Source organism: Cyprinus carpio, chromosome B20 (assembly GCF_018340385.1).
Source record: "Cyprinus carpio isolate SPL01 chromosome B20, ASM1834038v1, whole genome shotgun sequence".
NCBI lineage: Eukaryota > Metazoa > Chordata > Actinopteri > Cypriniformes > Cyprinidae > Cyprinus > Cyprinus carpio.
Genome location: NC_056616.1, coordinates 22,332,473 through 22,349,527, shown reverse-complemented (window position 1 = coordinate 22,349,527; position 17,055 = coordinate 22,332,473). Strand labels below are relative to the sequence as shown.

At 35.6% G+C, this 17,055-nt stretch overlaps 1 protein-coding gene across 1 annotated transcript in view; it reads right to left on the bottom strand.

Moving 5' to 3' along the window:
• Positions 1 to 436: 436 nt before the first annotated feature.
• kif13bb (kinesin family member 13Bb) overlaps positions 437 to 17,055 on the bottom strand; it is a 30,753-nt gene continuing 14,134 nt past the window's right edge. Inside the window, 23 exon segments of the mRNA XM_042746308.1 lie at positions 437 to 1,272; positions 2,700 to 4,020; positions 4,154 to 4,300; positions 4,429 to 4,488; positions 4,786 to 4,919; positions 6,716 to 6,812; positions 8,748 to 8,801; positions 8,895 to 8,972; positions 10,203 to 10,352; positions 10,901 to 10,993; positions 11,060 to 11,236; positions 11,313 to 11,431; positions 12,343 to 12,398; positions 12,520 to 12,646; positions 12,768 to 12,867; positions 13,513 to 13,542; positions 13,859 to 13,902; positions 14,082 to 14,145; positions 14,300 to 14,438; positions 15,429 to 15,586; positions 15,669 to 15,836; positions 16,069 to 16,188; positions 16,274 to 16,423. Coding sequence (XP_042602242.1) covers positions 1,040 to 1,272; positions 2,700 to 4,020; positions 4,154 to 4,300; positions 4,429 to 4,488; positions 4,786 to 4,919; positions 6,716 to 6,812; positions 8,748 to 8,801; positions 8,895 to 8,972; positions 10,203 to 10,352; positions 10,901 to 10,993; positions 11,060 to 11,236; positions 11,313 to 11,431; positions 12,343 to 12,398; positions 12,520 to 12,646; positions 12,768 to 12,867; positions 13,513 to 13,542; positions 13,859 to 13,902; positions 14,082 to 14,145; positions 14,300 to 14,438; positions 15,429 to 15,586; positions 15,669 to 15,836; positions 16,069 to 16,188; positions 16,274 to 16,423 — 3,819 coding nt within the window. The 3' untranslated portion in view covers positions 437 to 1,039.

Sequence of the window (17,055 nt, the reverse complement as noted above, 5' to 3'; positions counted from 1 at the left end):
TGGTTCAAAGGGGGTGCTTTCCATTTAGTTCCTCAGAGTGCATTTTCATGTCTATAAACAAAAAAAAACCTATAGGCTTATAAAAGCAACTGTATAGTTAAATAAGAAACTATGAATTTAAAGATTGTTTGAATCAAATAATTCTATGATTTCAAAGCATTCTGTTGTGAAACATGTATCTCCCATTTAAGAATTTAGTGCCTTTTTTGGACAGTAGACTGTTCTGTAAGTATACTATAGTATATATGAACTTTTTGTACAGTTTCTTTGTTTAAAATGACTTTTTTTAAAACTTGTGTTTATTTTAGTACTTTATCTTCTGGAGAATAAAGGTATATTGAAGATCAACCGTCTGATATTATTCTTTTAAGAGTTTGACGTGTATATAAAATCTTTTACTTTTACATGCAGAAGGCAAGTTTATAAGAAGGCAAGATGATAAAATAAAGTTTATTACGCTCACCATTGCAATATAAAATCTTCAACATTATTTTTTGTCATTAGTTTGATCTGCAAAATAAATAAACAAATAATTTGATCATAAATTACTCATTCAAGAAGCAGCAGAAGAAAAAAAAAACAATACAAAGGTACCAAACCAACAGAAAATACAGAACTAACTCACCATAATAACACTAAAATTATTCATTTATGAATAAAACTGTGTGGCACTTTCAATCTCCACAAGTAAAACCCATCCCAGCTTCCTACTGTATGTAAAATCATGAAATGAAGCACTCAAGTGAATCCTTGATTTTTTTTTTAGAGAACATCCACATGCTCCTTGACATTGGCTTCAGATAACAGGGCACTTTGTGATATTAAAAACATTTTTAAAAAGAATAATACCAAAAATACTGCTTACTGAGGCTTAAAATGTGCCTTGAAACATAGGTTTTTCGAACACTAGGCACTATGTAGTGCAAATATGCATTAGTAAATCAGATGACAGTTAGATCCCTGCCAGTATCAGTGTAGTGTTTCCGCGCCATACCAATACTGTCCTCCAGACACATCCATCAACAAGGATGCATTGTCCTCAGCTAACCCAAGACTTCCTGTTTTCACCCTTGCGTGCTCCAGCTTCTCCTTTGGCCATCGCTGTAAGGGCTGCCAGGTTGGGACTAGATCCTGAAAGGTTCTGCTTGCGTTTCTGCCTTGACCGTTTAGCGGTACCTTCCGCTTTCGTGACCCGATTTGGTCTCACGAGAACGCCGTAACCGGGGTTGCAGTGGAAGTAATGGCGACCGCCAACCGAACCATCGTTTTTACCTGGACATGAAGAATAGCATAATTATTTGGTGCAAAACATTTGAAATCAATGATCAATTAATCATGGGATTAGACATCATTTCTTAATTAAAACCGTTGGTAAGTGGACCACTGTGAAATCTATGCAAGTGTAAATTTCATAAAAAAGGCATTAGGCAAGCACCATTTTGAGTCTGCAAGTCCGAACCATTGTTTTTACCTATTAAGACAAGCATAATTATTGGGTGGTGCATACAAAAGGAACATTTGAACTCTTGGTTAGTGGACTGCTTTTAAAGTCCATGCAAGTATACATTTCATTTAATTAGGGATTAGTGAGCACCATTTTTCAAAATCATATTTCCAAATCAACAGTCAAATGATCATGGGATTAGGCATCATTTCTTGTAATTGAAACAGTGAACCACTGTGAAGTCTATGCAAATGTAAATTTCATAAAAAGTCACTATTGAGCACAACTTTGAGTCAAGTGATACCACAAGTACAAACCGTCGTTTTTACCTAGAAATTAAGACAAGCCTAATTGTTTGGTGGTGCATATGTGAGGAGAACATTTGTAAATCAATGATTTGCATTGATCATGGGATTGGACGTTATTTTAAATAATTGGGACAATTCGTTAGTCTACTGCTTTCAAGTATAGGCAAGTGTACATTTCGTAAAAAGGGCCTAATGAGAACCATTTTGAATCTAAAACCACAAGTCCAAACCATTGTTTGTACCTAGAAATGAAGAAGAGCATAATTATCTGGTGGTGCATATGACGAGAGAATATTTTTCAATCAATGGTCCATCATGGGATTAGACATAATTTCTCGTAATAGAAAAAGTTGGTTAGTGGACCACTATGAAGTCTATGTAAGTGTAAATTTTGTAAAAAGGCACTAGTGAGCGCAATTCTGAATCATACACATCCACAAGTCTAAACCATCGTTTTTATCTAGAAATGAATAAGCATATCATTATTTGGTGGCAGATACGAGAAGAGAACCATTGCGAAATCAATGGTCCATTGATACATTTTTTAAAAAGGCAATAGGGAGTACCATTTTGAATCCTACAAAACCGCAGGTCCACAACATGGAACACCTGGGACCAGAGCTGTATTTCCTAAAAGCATCATAAGCCCAAGAAGATCGTAGAAGCCATTGGCACCAATGGTCTTTACAATGTATTTAAGCTTACGATGCTTTTGGGAAATGCAGCCCTGGCCAGTACAGCAAGAAGGTGGCACTCCACACAGTGTTCTCTAGATCTACTAACTTCAAGTTATCCATGAAAATGCTCCTTACAAACAATATTTGCAAATCCATTGTCCATGGTCAATGGGTTGCAAGACCTTTCCAATGACTGGAATCTGATATGCATGCCAGTAGTATTGACTCTACTGATAAATTGATCTACTGAAGTTAAAGAGCATTACCAACCTGCTGGAACATCAAGTTCCACTCCAACCCAAACGCCCTTTGCAAAGTCAGTCGGTCCAACATAACGGACTGTTCCAGTTTTATTTGTGCCCACAGACACATATTCATCCTCTTTCAGCCAGTCGGGAATCTCAAGGCTTTCCTCTGAATCTGAAAGCATCTCCAGTCTTTCTTGAGACTCACTCAGTGAAGATAAAGAGTTACTGAGTTTAGTTTTGCTCTCTTCGACTTCTTCATGCAAGATCACTTTGAATGACTTAAGGCCGGAGGATTTGACTCTGTGGATTTGGAAAGGGTTGGAGGTGGGAGCAGGAGTGGGTTTGACGTTTTGTTCAGGTCTTGATTGCTGGTCAGCCGTTGCTGGCTTAGCTGTCTTGACTGGAACTGATGGTTTAGTTGCTTTCGAGGCAGCTGGTGGTGCCAGAGGTGTAGATGGTACTGATGCGGCTGAACAAGATGAAGAGATGTTGGCTTCAGAGGTTTCTTGAGGTAAGGAATCAGAAACACTTAGGAGTTTTTGAGGAGATGTATCAAGAGGAGACACTTGACCATGTTCTTCTGAAGTCTGCGGTTCTGTAGGTGCCTGTCTTCCAAGTTCTAGGTCAGCTGGTTCAAGTTTTGACTGATGCTCTGGGGATGTGCTGCTTGTTGGCACAAACTCTGTGTTTGGTTCAGTTGTTTTGGAAGTAGAGTCTATTTTGGCCTTTGTGCTGTCAAGGAGAGGAGGGTCAAGATTCGAGACCGCACACTCCGAGAGAGTCGCTGTGGAGACACTTGTGGAGATGTATCCACTTGAGACGTCGCTGATGGAGCTGTTTGTTGATTCACCAACTGGGCTTTGCTTGGGGTATTCAACCTCTACAGAAGCAGGAGGTGGAACCTTGTTATTCTCGGATGGAAACATGGGAAGTAGAGACTCTTTGACTCCTGAAGAAGCAGAAAGAGGTGGAATCTTTCTGACTTCTGCAGAAACAGACGGAAAAAGATCTTCCTCAGTCTCTGGCGAAATATTAGGAGCTAGAACTTCATCAACCACTGGAGGAACAGATGGAGATATAACCTCCTCAACTTCTGGAGTAAGATTAGATGGTAGAACTTCCTCACTCACTTGAGGAACAGATGGATGTAGAACATCCTTAACCTCTGAAGATCGATTAGGAGGTGGAACCTCAACTTCTGGAGTAAGATTAGATGGTAGAACTTCCTCAGCCACTGGAGGAACAGAAAGAGGTGGAACTTCTTTAACTTCTTGTGGAAGATGAGGCAACAGAATCTCCTTATTCTCGGAATTCTCTGAAATTGGAGTTTCCATAGCACGGCTCTGAGGAGATCATAAAGATCAAGATAAGTAATAATATACATAGTATTAAAACCAACTTTTATGTTACCCACTACACCACATCACCAGATACTGTTCACAATACTAATAAGGAGCATAATACATGTAGACTTACCATCTTGATGTCAGACGTGGTTTCTGAGGATATGGTGGATGCTTCAGTGGTCTCTACTTTATCAGGAATAACCGGAAATATGGGCAGAAAGGAAGCAGATTCTGATTGGCTGTCTTGAGTACGGTCTTTTGAAAGAGCCTGTGGAGTCTTCAAAATAAAAGATCAAACATGATGTTTTATATAAACATTAAAACATAAAATATTCTTATTACTATTCAAAAAGATAAAAACATTGTATATATACATTTTTTCGGGTTCCAACTGAACAGACTTACCAGTTCATAGCTGTTGATGTCTTCAAGACTGACAGACTGAACAACAATACGTGGCACATTCTAGTTGAAATTAAAAATAGGTATTTTACCAGGAATACTACACATTTGCCATACATTTTGCAATTTGATGAATGTTGCAATTATTTTTTTTATTATTTCATTTTATTTTACTATAGTAAAAACATTCATCATTTCAATACAGATGAGACATAACCATGAACTCTAAATGTATAAGTCCAGGACATTGAATGCTAATCACATATTGGTACACTTTGCAGTGATAATAGTATATTATGCTTTCCTAAATCTAGAAATGTTTTGTGAAGTATATTTTAGAGCCACAGCAGGTGTTGTTACCTGCTCAAAGGCAGCAGGAGGACTCGTCTCTTTCTTCTCCTCATTCTTGGACAACAGAGTCTTGAACATCTTGGGTACTGGAGACACTAGAGCTTTCACTGGGGAGAAATAAGATGCAGCAAATCCTGAGAGACCTGCAGGAACACGGGTTTGAGCAGCAGCAGAGGAAAGGAAGATGGAAGGACAGAAGAAAAGCAGAAGAGAAAAGAGCAAGGAACCCATGTGAGTTAAAAAAAAGTGCAAAGCAGAACTACATAAGTGGATCAGCACCTCCAATCAGAGCACAGCGGTCAGAGAAGCACATACACTTTTTACTGAACAGTTTTACTTTATTGCACACAGACCACATGCACCAAACAACTGCTGCAAACACACACCTTTAATAAGCGCCATGCAGTGCTGAGTTAATGCACAGGCCAGCAGGTCAAGGGTACTAGCAATCAGTTACAGCTTTCAATAACTTATCTGAAGAAAAGTGGTGCTTGCTGACAAGGTGCTAGAAATATGTGGCCTGTTGCTAGGGTGTTGCTAAGGTGTTCTGAGTATTGTGTTACTTTGAAGTTGCAGTGATATTATGAGTGGTCACTAAAGTGTTGCTATGGAATTTTGAGTGTTTTATCATTTGTACACAGTTGCAAGTAGTATTGCACGTGGGTTGCTACGGCAGTGCTAAGATTTTAAGTTTTTTATGTTGCTTTGCAGTTGCTGTGGTATTACATGTGGTTGCTAGGGTGTTGCTAAGGTGTTCTTAATATTTTTTATGTTGCTATGCAACTGCTGTGGTATTATGTGTGGTTGTAGGGTGTTGCTAAGGTATTCTGAGTGTTTTATCATTTGTATACAGTTGCTGTTGTACTAGGAGTGGTTGCTAGGGCAATGTTAAGGTGTTCCCAGTATTTTTAATGATGCTATGTGGTTGCTAGGGTGCCACTAAGGTGTTCTGAGCATCTTTACCATGTTGCTATAGTGTTCTTAATGATTGCTAGGATGTCGCTAAGGTGTTTTGAGTATTTTAATCATGTTACTTTGAAGTTTCAGTGGTATTATGAGTGGTTGTTAAGGTGTGGCTATGATGTTTTAAGTTGCTATGCAATTGCTGTGGTATTATGAGTGGTTGCTAGGGCATTGCTAAGGTGTTCCAAGTATTTTTAACAGTGTAGCTATATGATTGCTATGGTGTTGCTAAGGCGTTCTGAGTGTTTTACTGTGTTGCTAAGGTATTTTGGATGTTTTCTAGGGTGTTGCTGTGGTATTCTGAGCATATTTATCATGTTGCTATATTTTTCTGAATTGTTGATAGGGAGTTGCTAAGTTTAACTCAGAACTTTCACTTGTATTATGAGTGGTTGCTAGGGTGTTTTATCACTTGTATATTGTTAGTGAGTGACGTGACATTCAGCCAAGTTTTATCATACTTTGAAGTTACAATTATATTATGATAGGTTGCTATATCACTTTAACACTTTTACATTGTTACAGAGTTGTTGATTAAGTTGCAGTTGTATTATGAGTGGTTGCTAGGGTGTTTTATCACTTGTATATTGTTACAGTGGTATTGAGTGGTTGCTAGGGTGTTGCTAAGGTGTTCCAAGTATTTTTTTTAACAATGTTACTATGTGGCTGTGTGTTACTGTCTGCTCTAGGGTGTTGCTAAGGTGTTTTGAGTGTTTTTATCATGTTGCTAGAGTTTTTTGCTAGGGTGAAGCTAAGGTGCACTCACTGTTTTTATGTGGCTATAGTGTTCTGGATGGTTGCCAGGGTGTTGCTAAGGTGTTCTGAGTGTTATTTTTGCTGTTTTTTTTTTTGTTTGTTGCTGTTGTCATGTTAGACAGCCAAACTCTTGAGGAAAGTCAAACTCCATCAGGTAATGTAAGCTCAGTCTTACCTGTGAAGGGGAAGGTGGACAGCAGAAGAGGATGAGGACAGTTACCTGGCTCTGCGTTCTGATTTTGTACAGACGCTGAGTGAGAAGGGCTCTTCGTGGCTGATGTTAGCACAGAAATCTCCTGCCGACTGTCCCAACCACCCTACAGAACATCAAAGCACAGACAAGAAACCGTCAGTAATCAGGCTGAACATCTGGATGGGCAGTAAATGAAAAGTGGTGCTCGCTGACAAGAGAACTAGAGAGTTTACGCTGGTTGCTGGGGTGTTGCTAAGGTGTTCTGAGTATTTTTATCTTGCTATGGTATTATAAGTGGTTGCTAGGGTGTTCTAAGCATTTTATGTTGCTATGGTATTATAAGTGGTTGCTAGGGTGTTCTAAGCATTTTATGTTGCTATGGTATTATAAGTGGTTGCTAGGGTGTTGCTAAGGTGTTAAAAATGAACTTGAAAATTAAAAGATGCAAATACTGTACAAATCTGAGTATACTGGATGTTACTGAGTGATCCCAGTAATAAATCATCAGAGCTGGTTAGTAATTGATTACATGTAATCTGATTTCATAATCTGTTTGCAATAATTAAATACTTGTATATAGATTAAATTACATTTTAAAATACTTGTAATCAGAGTACAGTAACATTTGACCTATATTTTCACAATATAAATAATTTATTCATATTTTATTGATTCTCCCTAATTCTTTTTCATCTGTTACTTTAAAAAAAAAAAAATTATCCCAACGTGACATGCAGGTTAACTAAATATTTTAAAATGATTTTAATTTTACATTTTTATGACTTAGTTATTTATTAGCTTTTTATTAAACTCACAAACCCCCTGCAGTTCCTTCAAAACCTCAGTTTGGGAAACCCTGAAATGTAATGCTTGATTCACTTTATGTTTTTAATAACAACGAATGGAATATATTACTTTGCATTTAACTGTCACCCCCATTTTTTAAAATAGGCATTAAAGGTGCACTATCCAAACTTAAATTGTTGTATTTTATGAACACTTTGGAATATAGACCTAAGGTTGGTCTCTTTTTAAAGAAAAAAAATAGCAGATTTTGTCAAAAGTGGAATTTTTTCAAAAAATTAAAGTATTAAAAAGTTATAGAAGTTTAAATGTACTGTAAATAAAATGCGCTATATTAATTTTATTTTATTTTTATTTATTATAAATATTTTTTCATAACAGGTTTTTACTCTAAAATTGGTATAAAATTAAAAGCCTTCTGTCTAAATAAGTTATGTTCCAAATTTGAAGTTGATATTAAAAAAATTGAGGTTCCTGTGAGATTTTATTTAGGGTGTCATACCACAAACAGCCACTGGGAGCCATCAAAACTCCTTTGAATTTTGTTTAACGAATTTTTCCCTAGATTTCTGTCAATTTTACTTCAATACTCAAAATAACCACCAAATATGGAATCCTGAGACTCAGATCTTTCAATGATATGTTTGTTGTCAAAATTATAAAAAGGTTTGATTCTAAAAGACCGTAATGCATTTTGTAATATGACACTTAACACCCGCCCACTAAGGGGGAGGAGACCACCATAAGATTTTAAAGTACCATTTCCATGGTAACGCAATGTCCGATTTCAAAATGGTTGAATCACAGGATGAATCTTGGGCTTCTAAGCTTTCAAAAGATATATAATTTATGATAATTACTAAAAGATTTTATAGAGAAAAAGGACAACAAAAAAAAAAGAGCGCCAAGCGTCCCACAGGTGGGACGGTGACAGTTAAATTAATATCAATATGGTACAATATTATTTTATTTAAATCAATGTGTTAATGAGTAATCTAAAAGTAATCAAAATGTAGTCTGATTACCTAAACTATGTAATGTAATGGATTATGTTACTAACTACAATTTTTGTCAAGTAATTTGGAATCAGTAACAGACTATAATTTGTAAGTAATCTACCCAGCTCTGTAAATCATTGCTTGTTACGAGTGGTTTCCCAAAACAGTGGCATGCTAAGTATTTACCGAACTGAGACACAAACCAAAACATAGGAAATCTAAACCGTTACGCCACTATTTACGCTGTGTTTTCTCACTTTATTGTCTTCTGAGTCTTGGCTGGATGACAGATCTTTCCCGCTGCCAGAAAGCTGAAAAATAAACAGACTGTGTTTCATTTCTGGATATGGTCTGAGCTGATTTATATGATGCATTTTTGCTCAGAGATGCTGTTTATGTCTTACCCGGTGTACATTTGGTGAACTGAGGCCGCGTTTGGAAATCTTTCCTTTATCTGATAGACGTTCCCTCACCGAAACCTCCTGAATTCACAAAAGATGACACGTGTATACAGCAAAAAACAAAGCATTTATATTCTTATTTAGGCATATATATATATATATATATATATATATATATATATATATATATATATATATATATAATATATATATATATATATATATATATATATATATATATATATATATATATATACACACAAAAACAAATATATACAGTACAGACCAAAAGTTTGGAAACATTACTATTTTTAATGTTTTTGAAAGAAGTTTCTTCTGCTCATCAAGCCTGCATTTATTTGATCAAAAATACAGAAATAAAATGTAATATTGTGATAAATTATTACAATTTAAAATAATTGTTTTTAAATTTATTATACTTTAAATTATCATTTATTTCTGTGATGCAAAGCTGAATTTTTAGGATCATTATCACATGATCCTTTAGAAATCATTCTAATATGATGATTCATTATCAAAGTTGGAAACAGTTCTGCTGCTTAATATTTTTTCAGAACATGTGATACTTTTTAGGATACTTTGATGAATAAAAAGTAAAAGAAAAAAGAAGCTATGTTTTTAAAATATAAATATTTTGTAATAACAATATACACTACTGGTCAGTAATTTGGGGTCAGTATTTTTTTTTTCTTCCTTTTTTTTTTTTTTTAAATAAAATCAATACTTTTATTCAGCAAGGATGTGTTAAATTGATAAAAAAGTGATAGTAAAGAAAATATATTATTAGAATATATATTATTAGTAGTTTGTTTTTTTATTTTGAATAAATGCAGTTCTTTTTAACCTTTTATTCATCAAATATATTAGACACCGCAAGAATTAGACAGCAGAACTGTTTTCCAACACTCATAATAAATCAGAATATTAGAATGATTTCTAAATGATCATGTGATAGACTGGATGTTACATGTGACACTGAAGGCTGGAGTAAATGATGCTGAAAATTCAGCTTTTCATCACAGGAATAAATTATTTTTTAAAGTATATTCAAATAGAAAACTATTATTTTAAGTTGTAATAATATTGCACAATATTACTGTTTTTTCTGTATTTTTTGATCAAATAAATGCAGGCTTGATGAGCAGAAGAAACTTCTTTTCAAAAACATTAAAAAATATTAATGTTTCCAAACTTTTGGTCTGTACTGTATATATATATATATATATATATATATATATATATATATATATATATATAAAGCAGATACAATCCTGCACGTGTGTGTCAGACCTGTCTGAGACGGTCCAGCGTGAGGATGTTGTCCACCGCTAACACACTCCGCAGGTATTTCTGGATGGCGGCTTCACTGTCGGCTCCTGGGTTGTCGGTGCTGGCAGCCAGCCGGGCGAGCATCTCTCTGTCCTCAGAGCTCTGAATGTCCTGTCAACAAATGCACACACCTGCTTCTGTTACCCGTTTCTCACAGGCTTCTGTACAGTCCCGTTCAAAAGTTTGGTGTCAGTACAATTTTTTGAAAGAAATAATTAGTACTTCTATTCAGCAAGGATGCACTAAACTGATCAAAAGGGACAATAAAGCCATTTATAATGTTAAAAAGATTTTATTTCAAATGAATGCTGTTCTTTTGAGTTTTATCAATCAACACTGTTAATAATCTGAAATGTTTCTTGAGCAGCAAATCAGCATATCAGAATGATATCTGAAGATCATGTGACACTGAAGACTGGAGTAATGATGATAAAAATTCAGCTTTGATCACAGAAATAAATTACATTTTACAATATATTCAAATGGAAAACACTTATTTTATTTATTTATTTTTTAAATAAATGCAGTCCTGATGAGCATAAGATACTTCTTTCAAAAAAAAAAAAAATCTTACAGACCTCAAACTTCTGAACACTGATGTATAGTATAAAGAATTCACATTGCTTAAACAAGAAAAGATCGTGTTTCTCTTCACGTACCCCTGGGATATTGGAGACGATCTCAAACGTGACTCCACAGCCGTGAACTGAGCTGCGTTGAGACATTCTCCTCAGCAGACTTTGAGCAAAACCCTGCAGGAAGAGATCCGATCGATAACAGAGCACTCAATGAATCCACTCATCAGTTGAGTCACACACCTGTCGTCCGGTGAGGCTCACACAGATGCGCTTGCGTAGCACCAGCTGCATTTGTGCGGGATGACTGAGCAGAACCATGGTGCGGACGGTGAGGTAAATCCTGTGATCCGGCCCCGTCGCTCGATTCAGCTCAGGACTGTCATGAACGGTGCAGTCCCATGATGCCTCTGCCTTCACCTGTGGGAAGAGAGGGGTTCCTTCATCTATCGTGGAATATCGTGGAGCAGTTTTCTGTTCCACTGAGTCTCCTCACCTCATTATCGTAGTATCTGACTATCTGTAAGTCCATGAAATCATCTTTATCTTCTCTGTCGAGCGCAGCATCCAGACCTCCAGCTAGAGGAGCGGACAGATGATCGTGGAAGTCATCAGCTGTAGATGAAATGTTAAAATCATACAACAGATATTCACAACGTTTTGGTCAGCTGAACTCAATTTGTAAAATATTTACTCAAAGTGTTTGTGTTCAACTAAAACTATTTAAATGAACAAAAAAGTTTTTAATAAAGCTGAAATAAAACAAAACATAAATAATACATGAAATACTAAAATCACTAACTGAAAAAAAAAAAAAAAAAAAAAACTGTGTGTGTGCATAAACTAATAAACATGACAAAAGCATAAGAAAATTACTAAAACTTTAACAAAAATAATCATAAAAATAAAATCCAATTCAAAATATTAACAAAAATAAAATGGAACACTAATATTTAATTCATCTTTTAAAAAAGCTTTTTCATTTAGATATTTTAAAATTATTTAACTTTTTTTTATCATTTAATTATCATCTTTGGCAATTAAGGCAGTTAAATTTTTTTAAAACTATTTAATGTTTTGTATTGGTATACTCTATATTAGATCATGTTATGAACTAAACATGCCAACAAACACATTCTTTATAAAGCTGAAATTAAATCAAATTTAAATAATACAAGAAAAGTACAAAAAATAGAAATGCTACCTTGAAAACGAATTGAAATAAAATTACTAACTGAAAATGTAAAAAAAAAAAATACAACGAACAACAAAAAAGCCTTAATACTAAATAGTAATATTAAAAAAAACTAAACAAATAAAAATGCCAAAAGTACATGATAAAAATAATAATAATGTAAGAATACAAAAATACCATTTTAAATTACATTTTAATGTTAACGAATTCACATTTTCATTACTTTTTTATTTGAAGCGATATGTGCGTGTTGTGCATTTTATACATATTAGATTGTGTTAGCATCTCAACATTAAATTCAACTGGAAAACAATTGTGATTAAATATTTACCGCTGAGGTCCAGGAAGATGACTGGGATGTGCGTCTCCATTCCCGGCACAGGAGCCCTGCAGGAACAGGTTCATGAGAACTGAATTAACCAAAGAACACAAAACCAGCAGACCGTTGGTAGTCCTATGATTGTTTGAAAGGATATAACATTGTAAGAGCAAGTATACGGTCACATACCACTCCGCTGGGGCTCCTGGGATACTGCTGCCAGCAGAGGGCACCAGCACAGCGTTCCTCTCCTCCGTTAGCGTCAGACGACACTCCAGCAGCTGCGACTCGCTCTCCACATCCTCCTCTGACTTATCTACAAGAGCCAGAGGAAAGCTAGCAGCCGTCAAACACTTTGCTCTCATTTTCACAAGAGATGAAACACATTTGATTTCTAGAGACCCATAAGCATGCAGTTCATCTACATCTCGTCTTACCGTGCTTGCCAACAAGTCTCTGAAGATGTTGGTCCAGATACTCCTGTCGTTCAGTTAAAGCTGTGAGCCACCGAGCTCTCAGTCTCTCCAGATCAACCTCCTACAGGTACACACATGCAGAAGATATTGCTGTATTAATAATGTAATGTACTAATGTACTGTAGGTCTGTACTGCTCACAAAAGCTGTATTTATTTGATGAAAAACAAAGTAAAATATCGTGAAATATTATTTCAATTTAAAATACCTGTTTTTTAAATTATTGTACAATGTAATTTATGTCTGTGATCAAAGCTGTATTTTCAGCATCATTACTCCAGTCTTTAGTGTCACATGATTCTTCAGAAATCATTCTAATATGCTGATTTCTAATTATCATTATGTGCTGCTTCATATTTTTGTAGAAACCATGATACATTTTCTTTTCTTTAGGATTCTTTGATAATTAGAAAGTTCAATAGAACAGCATTTACTTGAAACAGAAATCTTTCTATAAGCAACATAAATGTCTTTACTGTCACTTCTGACCAAATTAATGCATTTTTGCTAAATAAAACTATTAATAATTTATTTGAAAATAGAATCATTCAGAAACGTGTTCATCAACATATGATCATCTTTTTTTTATATTTACATCTCAATGCCTACTTAATATTCAGCAGCTTGTCCCTCCCTGATGAACAACAACACCCACAGACATATATAGACATCATTCATCTATTTTAAAAAACCTGAAAAGTGATTACCTGATAACTGTCCACATCTTTATCTCCCACCTTCAAAAATAAGACAAAGAAAAACTTGAGTCTGTGCATCTGCTAATAAACCTCATCAACAAACACACTCAGCAGTCTCATTCACTAATACTCACATACAGTGTGTGAGAAACATTTACACTGGATTCATCAGGAACTCAAGCATGTGCATTTTACCCTCATTCAGATGTTAATCAATATATAATATAACAGAAGCATGTGCCAGCAGTAAGTAATTAACATAAGACACACCCAAACATCTCCATATAAGGGCATCAGCACTTCCTTACTGTCACAATCATTTGAGCTTTATGCATTTCATGTTTTTTGAAGTTACCTGATGGACCTCCACATTGCCGATGGAGACACTGAGCACAGACTCTTTTCAAATGCACCGGGACCTCCACATTGCCGAAGCTAGGCAATATCGTGTTCAGATCGAATGCGATTAATCTCAATTACTCGGTGATGAGAGGAATGGTGCCGTGAACTACGGCTCTGGTATTAACGCACCGCGATTAATCGTGCAGCCTGAACACGCCTGGAATCACCCTGTCCACATCACATCAGAGGCATGGTGCCGGAGTCCTGGACACACCCACAACACGCCTGGACTGACCCTGTCTCACACACACACACACACACACACACACACACACACACACACACACACACACACAGAGTCAAGTCATGAGCTGCATTGAAGGACAATCAGATCTTCTACAGAGAAATATGTCACGATTAAGTTTTCCACCTCGTCACTATCATTAATGTCCACACAGACCTGTTTGAGCTGAAAGATTCCTCCTGTGCAGACGTCCTTAGCTGACTGAACCTCCACCGGCACAAACTCTCCAGCATCATTCAGCTCCAGGATCTGAACCCAGAGCTCCAGCCTGCGGGTCACTTCACTCCACCTGCACACACACACAGACACGGATGCGCACGCACGCACGCACGCACGCACACACACAGACACACATGCACACAGTTAGACACACACACACACACACACACACACACACACACAATAAAACGGAAAAGAAACTTCACTTTTACAAATTGAGTCAAAAAACAAATTAGAACTGTAATCAAATATAATTATTTTATTCATATTTATTCATATTTTACAAGAAAAATTAAGTGTTTTATTTTGATTGTTTTAAAATTCAAACTACTTTAAAATGATTTCTCAGATGTCAGTTTTATGGTCACATGACTTGCAGGTAAACAAATTAAATATTTAATTTTTATTTATTAAAATTGTAGGAAATTGAAAGTGTTTTATCTTGTTTTATTAAGCGTTTTATCTTGATTGTTTTAAAATAAAAATATTTAAAAATGATTTCTTCATTTTAATCGTACATTAGATATTGTTAATAGTCACATGACATGCAGATAAACAAATACATTTTTATATTAAAATTTCAGAAAAATATTTTACTAAGTGTTTTATTTTGATTGTTTTAAATTTAAAATGGTTTTAAAATGATTTATTATTTTAAACTCTACATTAAATGTCAGTTAATGGCACATGACATGCAGGGTAAACAAATAAAATATATTTATTCATATTTTTCTAAAGTATTTTAGTGTTTTATTTTGAATATTTTAAAAATAATTTTTAATGAAAATGATTTATTAATTTTAATTTCACATTAAATGTTGGTCGATGGTCTAATAACATGCAGGTAAACAAACAAAATATTTTATTTATATTTATTAATATTTTACGAAAATATTTTAGCTTTGTTTCAACAGTTTTAAAATTATTCTGATATTAATCTTTTTTTTAATTTATTTAATTACTTAATAGCTTATGATTTAATTATTTCTTTACCACTGCTGCCACAGAAAGGATCTGTGATAGCTTTTGTGTTTAAGGATAGTCATAACTGCATGTGTACCTCTCTCTGAGAGAGCGAGTCTTTGCCTGAATCACCCCCAGGTCCCAGAGAGCCAGATTCCTGCGTGGATTCGCCTGTTTGTGACCATAAACCTCAACCGCCACGGCGCCCTCCATCACAAACTCCACAAAGTCTTCAGTCACGGCCACTTCTAGAGTCTACAGGTGCAGACAGACACGCGTGATGACAGACAACTGGCACAAATGCAATGCGTGACTCCACGTAAGTCAGTGTTTTCACCTTGCAGTTGTCAAACATCACCAGACTCTGCGGCTCTCTGCTGCTGGGGGCCGTCAGACCCACTTCCGGAGCGATAAACACGGGTTCCTGCTGCTCCCAGAAATGATACTGACAGAAAACAAAGTTGGAGAGGTGCTGAGGCAACCCTGTCGCCTGCAACACCTTGATCTGGAAACAAACCCACAGAAAACATTCACATCCTACACTCAACTACAGCTCAGATCTCCAGAAATATGTGACCTGTGCTGGCAAAATGACTCGGAGTGAACAAATTTAAAATTTGGAGCATTGGGATCACTAGAAGAGAGAACTCAGTTTTTGCCTGTAGCTCAAAATTCTCATTTTGCCAGCACGGGTCACATAATGCATGTTTGATTGGAGATGTCTGGTTTTATCTGACCATGCAGGTGAGTTTGCGTTCTTGCGTCTCGCTGTCTGGACTGATCTCAGAGCCTCCCGTCTCACGCTCCTCTAGTTCTCCGCTCAGACGCTCCACTTCTACGTGAAGCCGACCCGCCACCTGAACAAAGGCACAAAACCAATGGCAATCAGTCAATGGCTTGCACTCTTTCTAATGGTTAGAACCAATCTGTTTGCGCACACACCTCCCCCTTCTGGTTGATGATGGGAACTGCGTACTGCAGCTTGACGTCATACAGCAGACAGGACAGGAAGATGTTGGCCACACCGATCAGACTGTGGTTCTCCTGCTCGTCGAAGAACGGATCAGCGCGCTTGAAGTAGGAGCGCATGGCCTGAGCACAGACAACCAGGGTGAGGTCAACATGTTTAAGCATACTTCATTTGTGATGCTCATCAAAACCTCGTTTTTGGTGGAACAAACATTGACTTATTGTTCAGAACGTTTCCTTTGAGCCACATCATGCTAGTGAAGGGATTCCCAATTTTTTTTTTTTTGCCTAATTCTTTGACCTAAAATACATACTTGCACACAGGTAAAAAATCCAAATATTTTATTTATTTTTATTAATGCATATTAATAAAATATTTGTGCTATATAGTGATATTAAAATTTTTAAAATATGATTTAGTTTCGTTTTTATTTTCTAAAATATTGTTTAATATTAGAGTTATATTTTGATTGTTTTAAAATTACATTTATTTTAAAATAACTTATTTACATATTTAATGGTTAGATTAGTGTCTCTATTAAAACAACTTAAAATTCACCAAAATGGATGGAAAATTATATATAAAGTTATTCTAGCATTATTATGAGTTATATTGGGTAGTTCATTTTACTAATTATTTTATGTAATAAATTAAACTTAGTTTCCTTAGCCACATATTAATTGAGAGACTTACATATTTTATTTAAATGTAACTATTTTATAATAAAATATATACTTTTACAGCCTCGTATTAA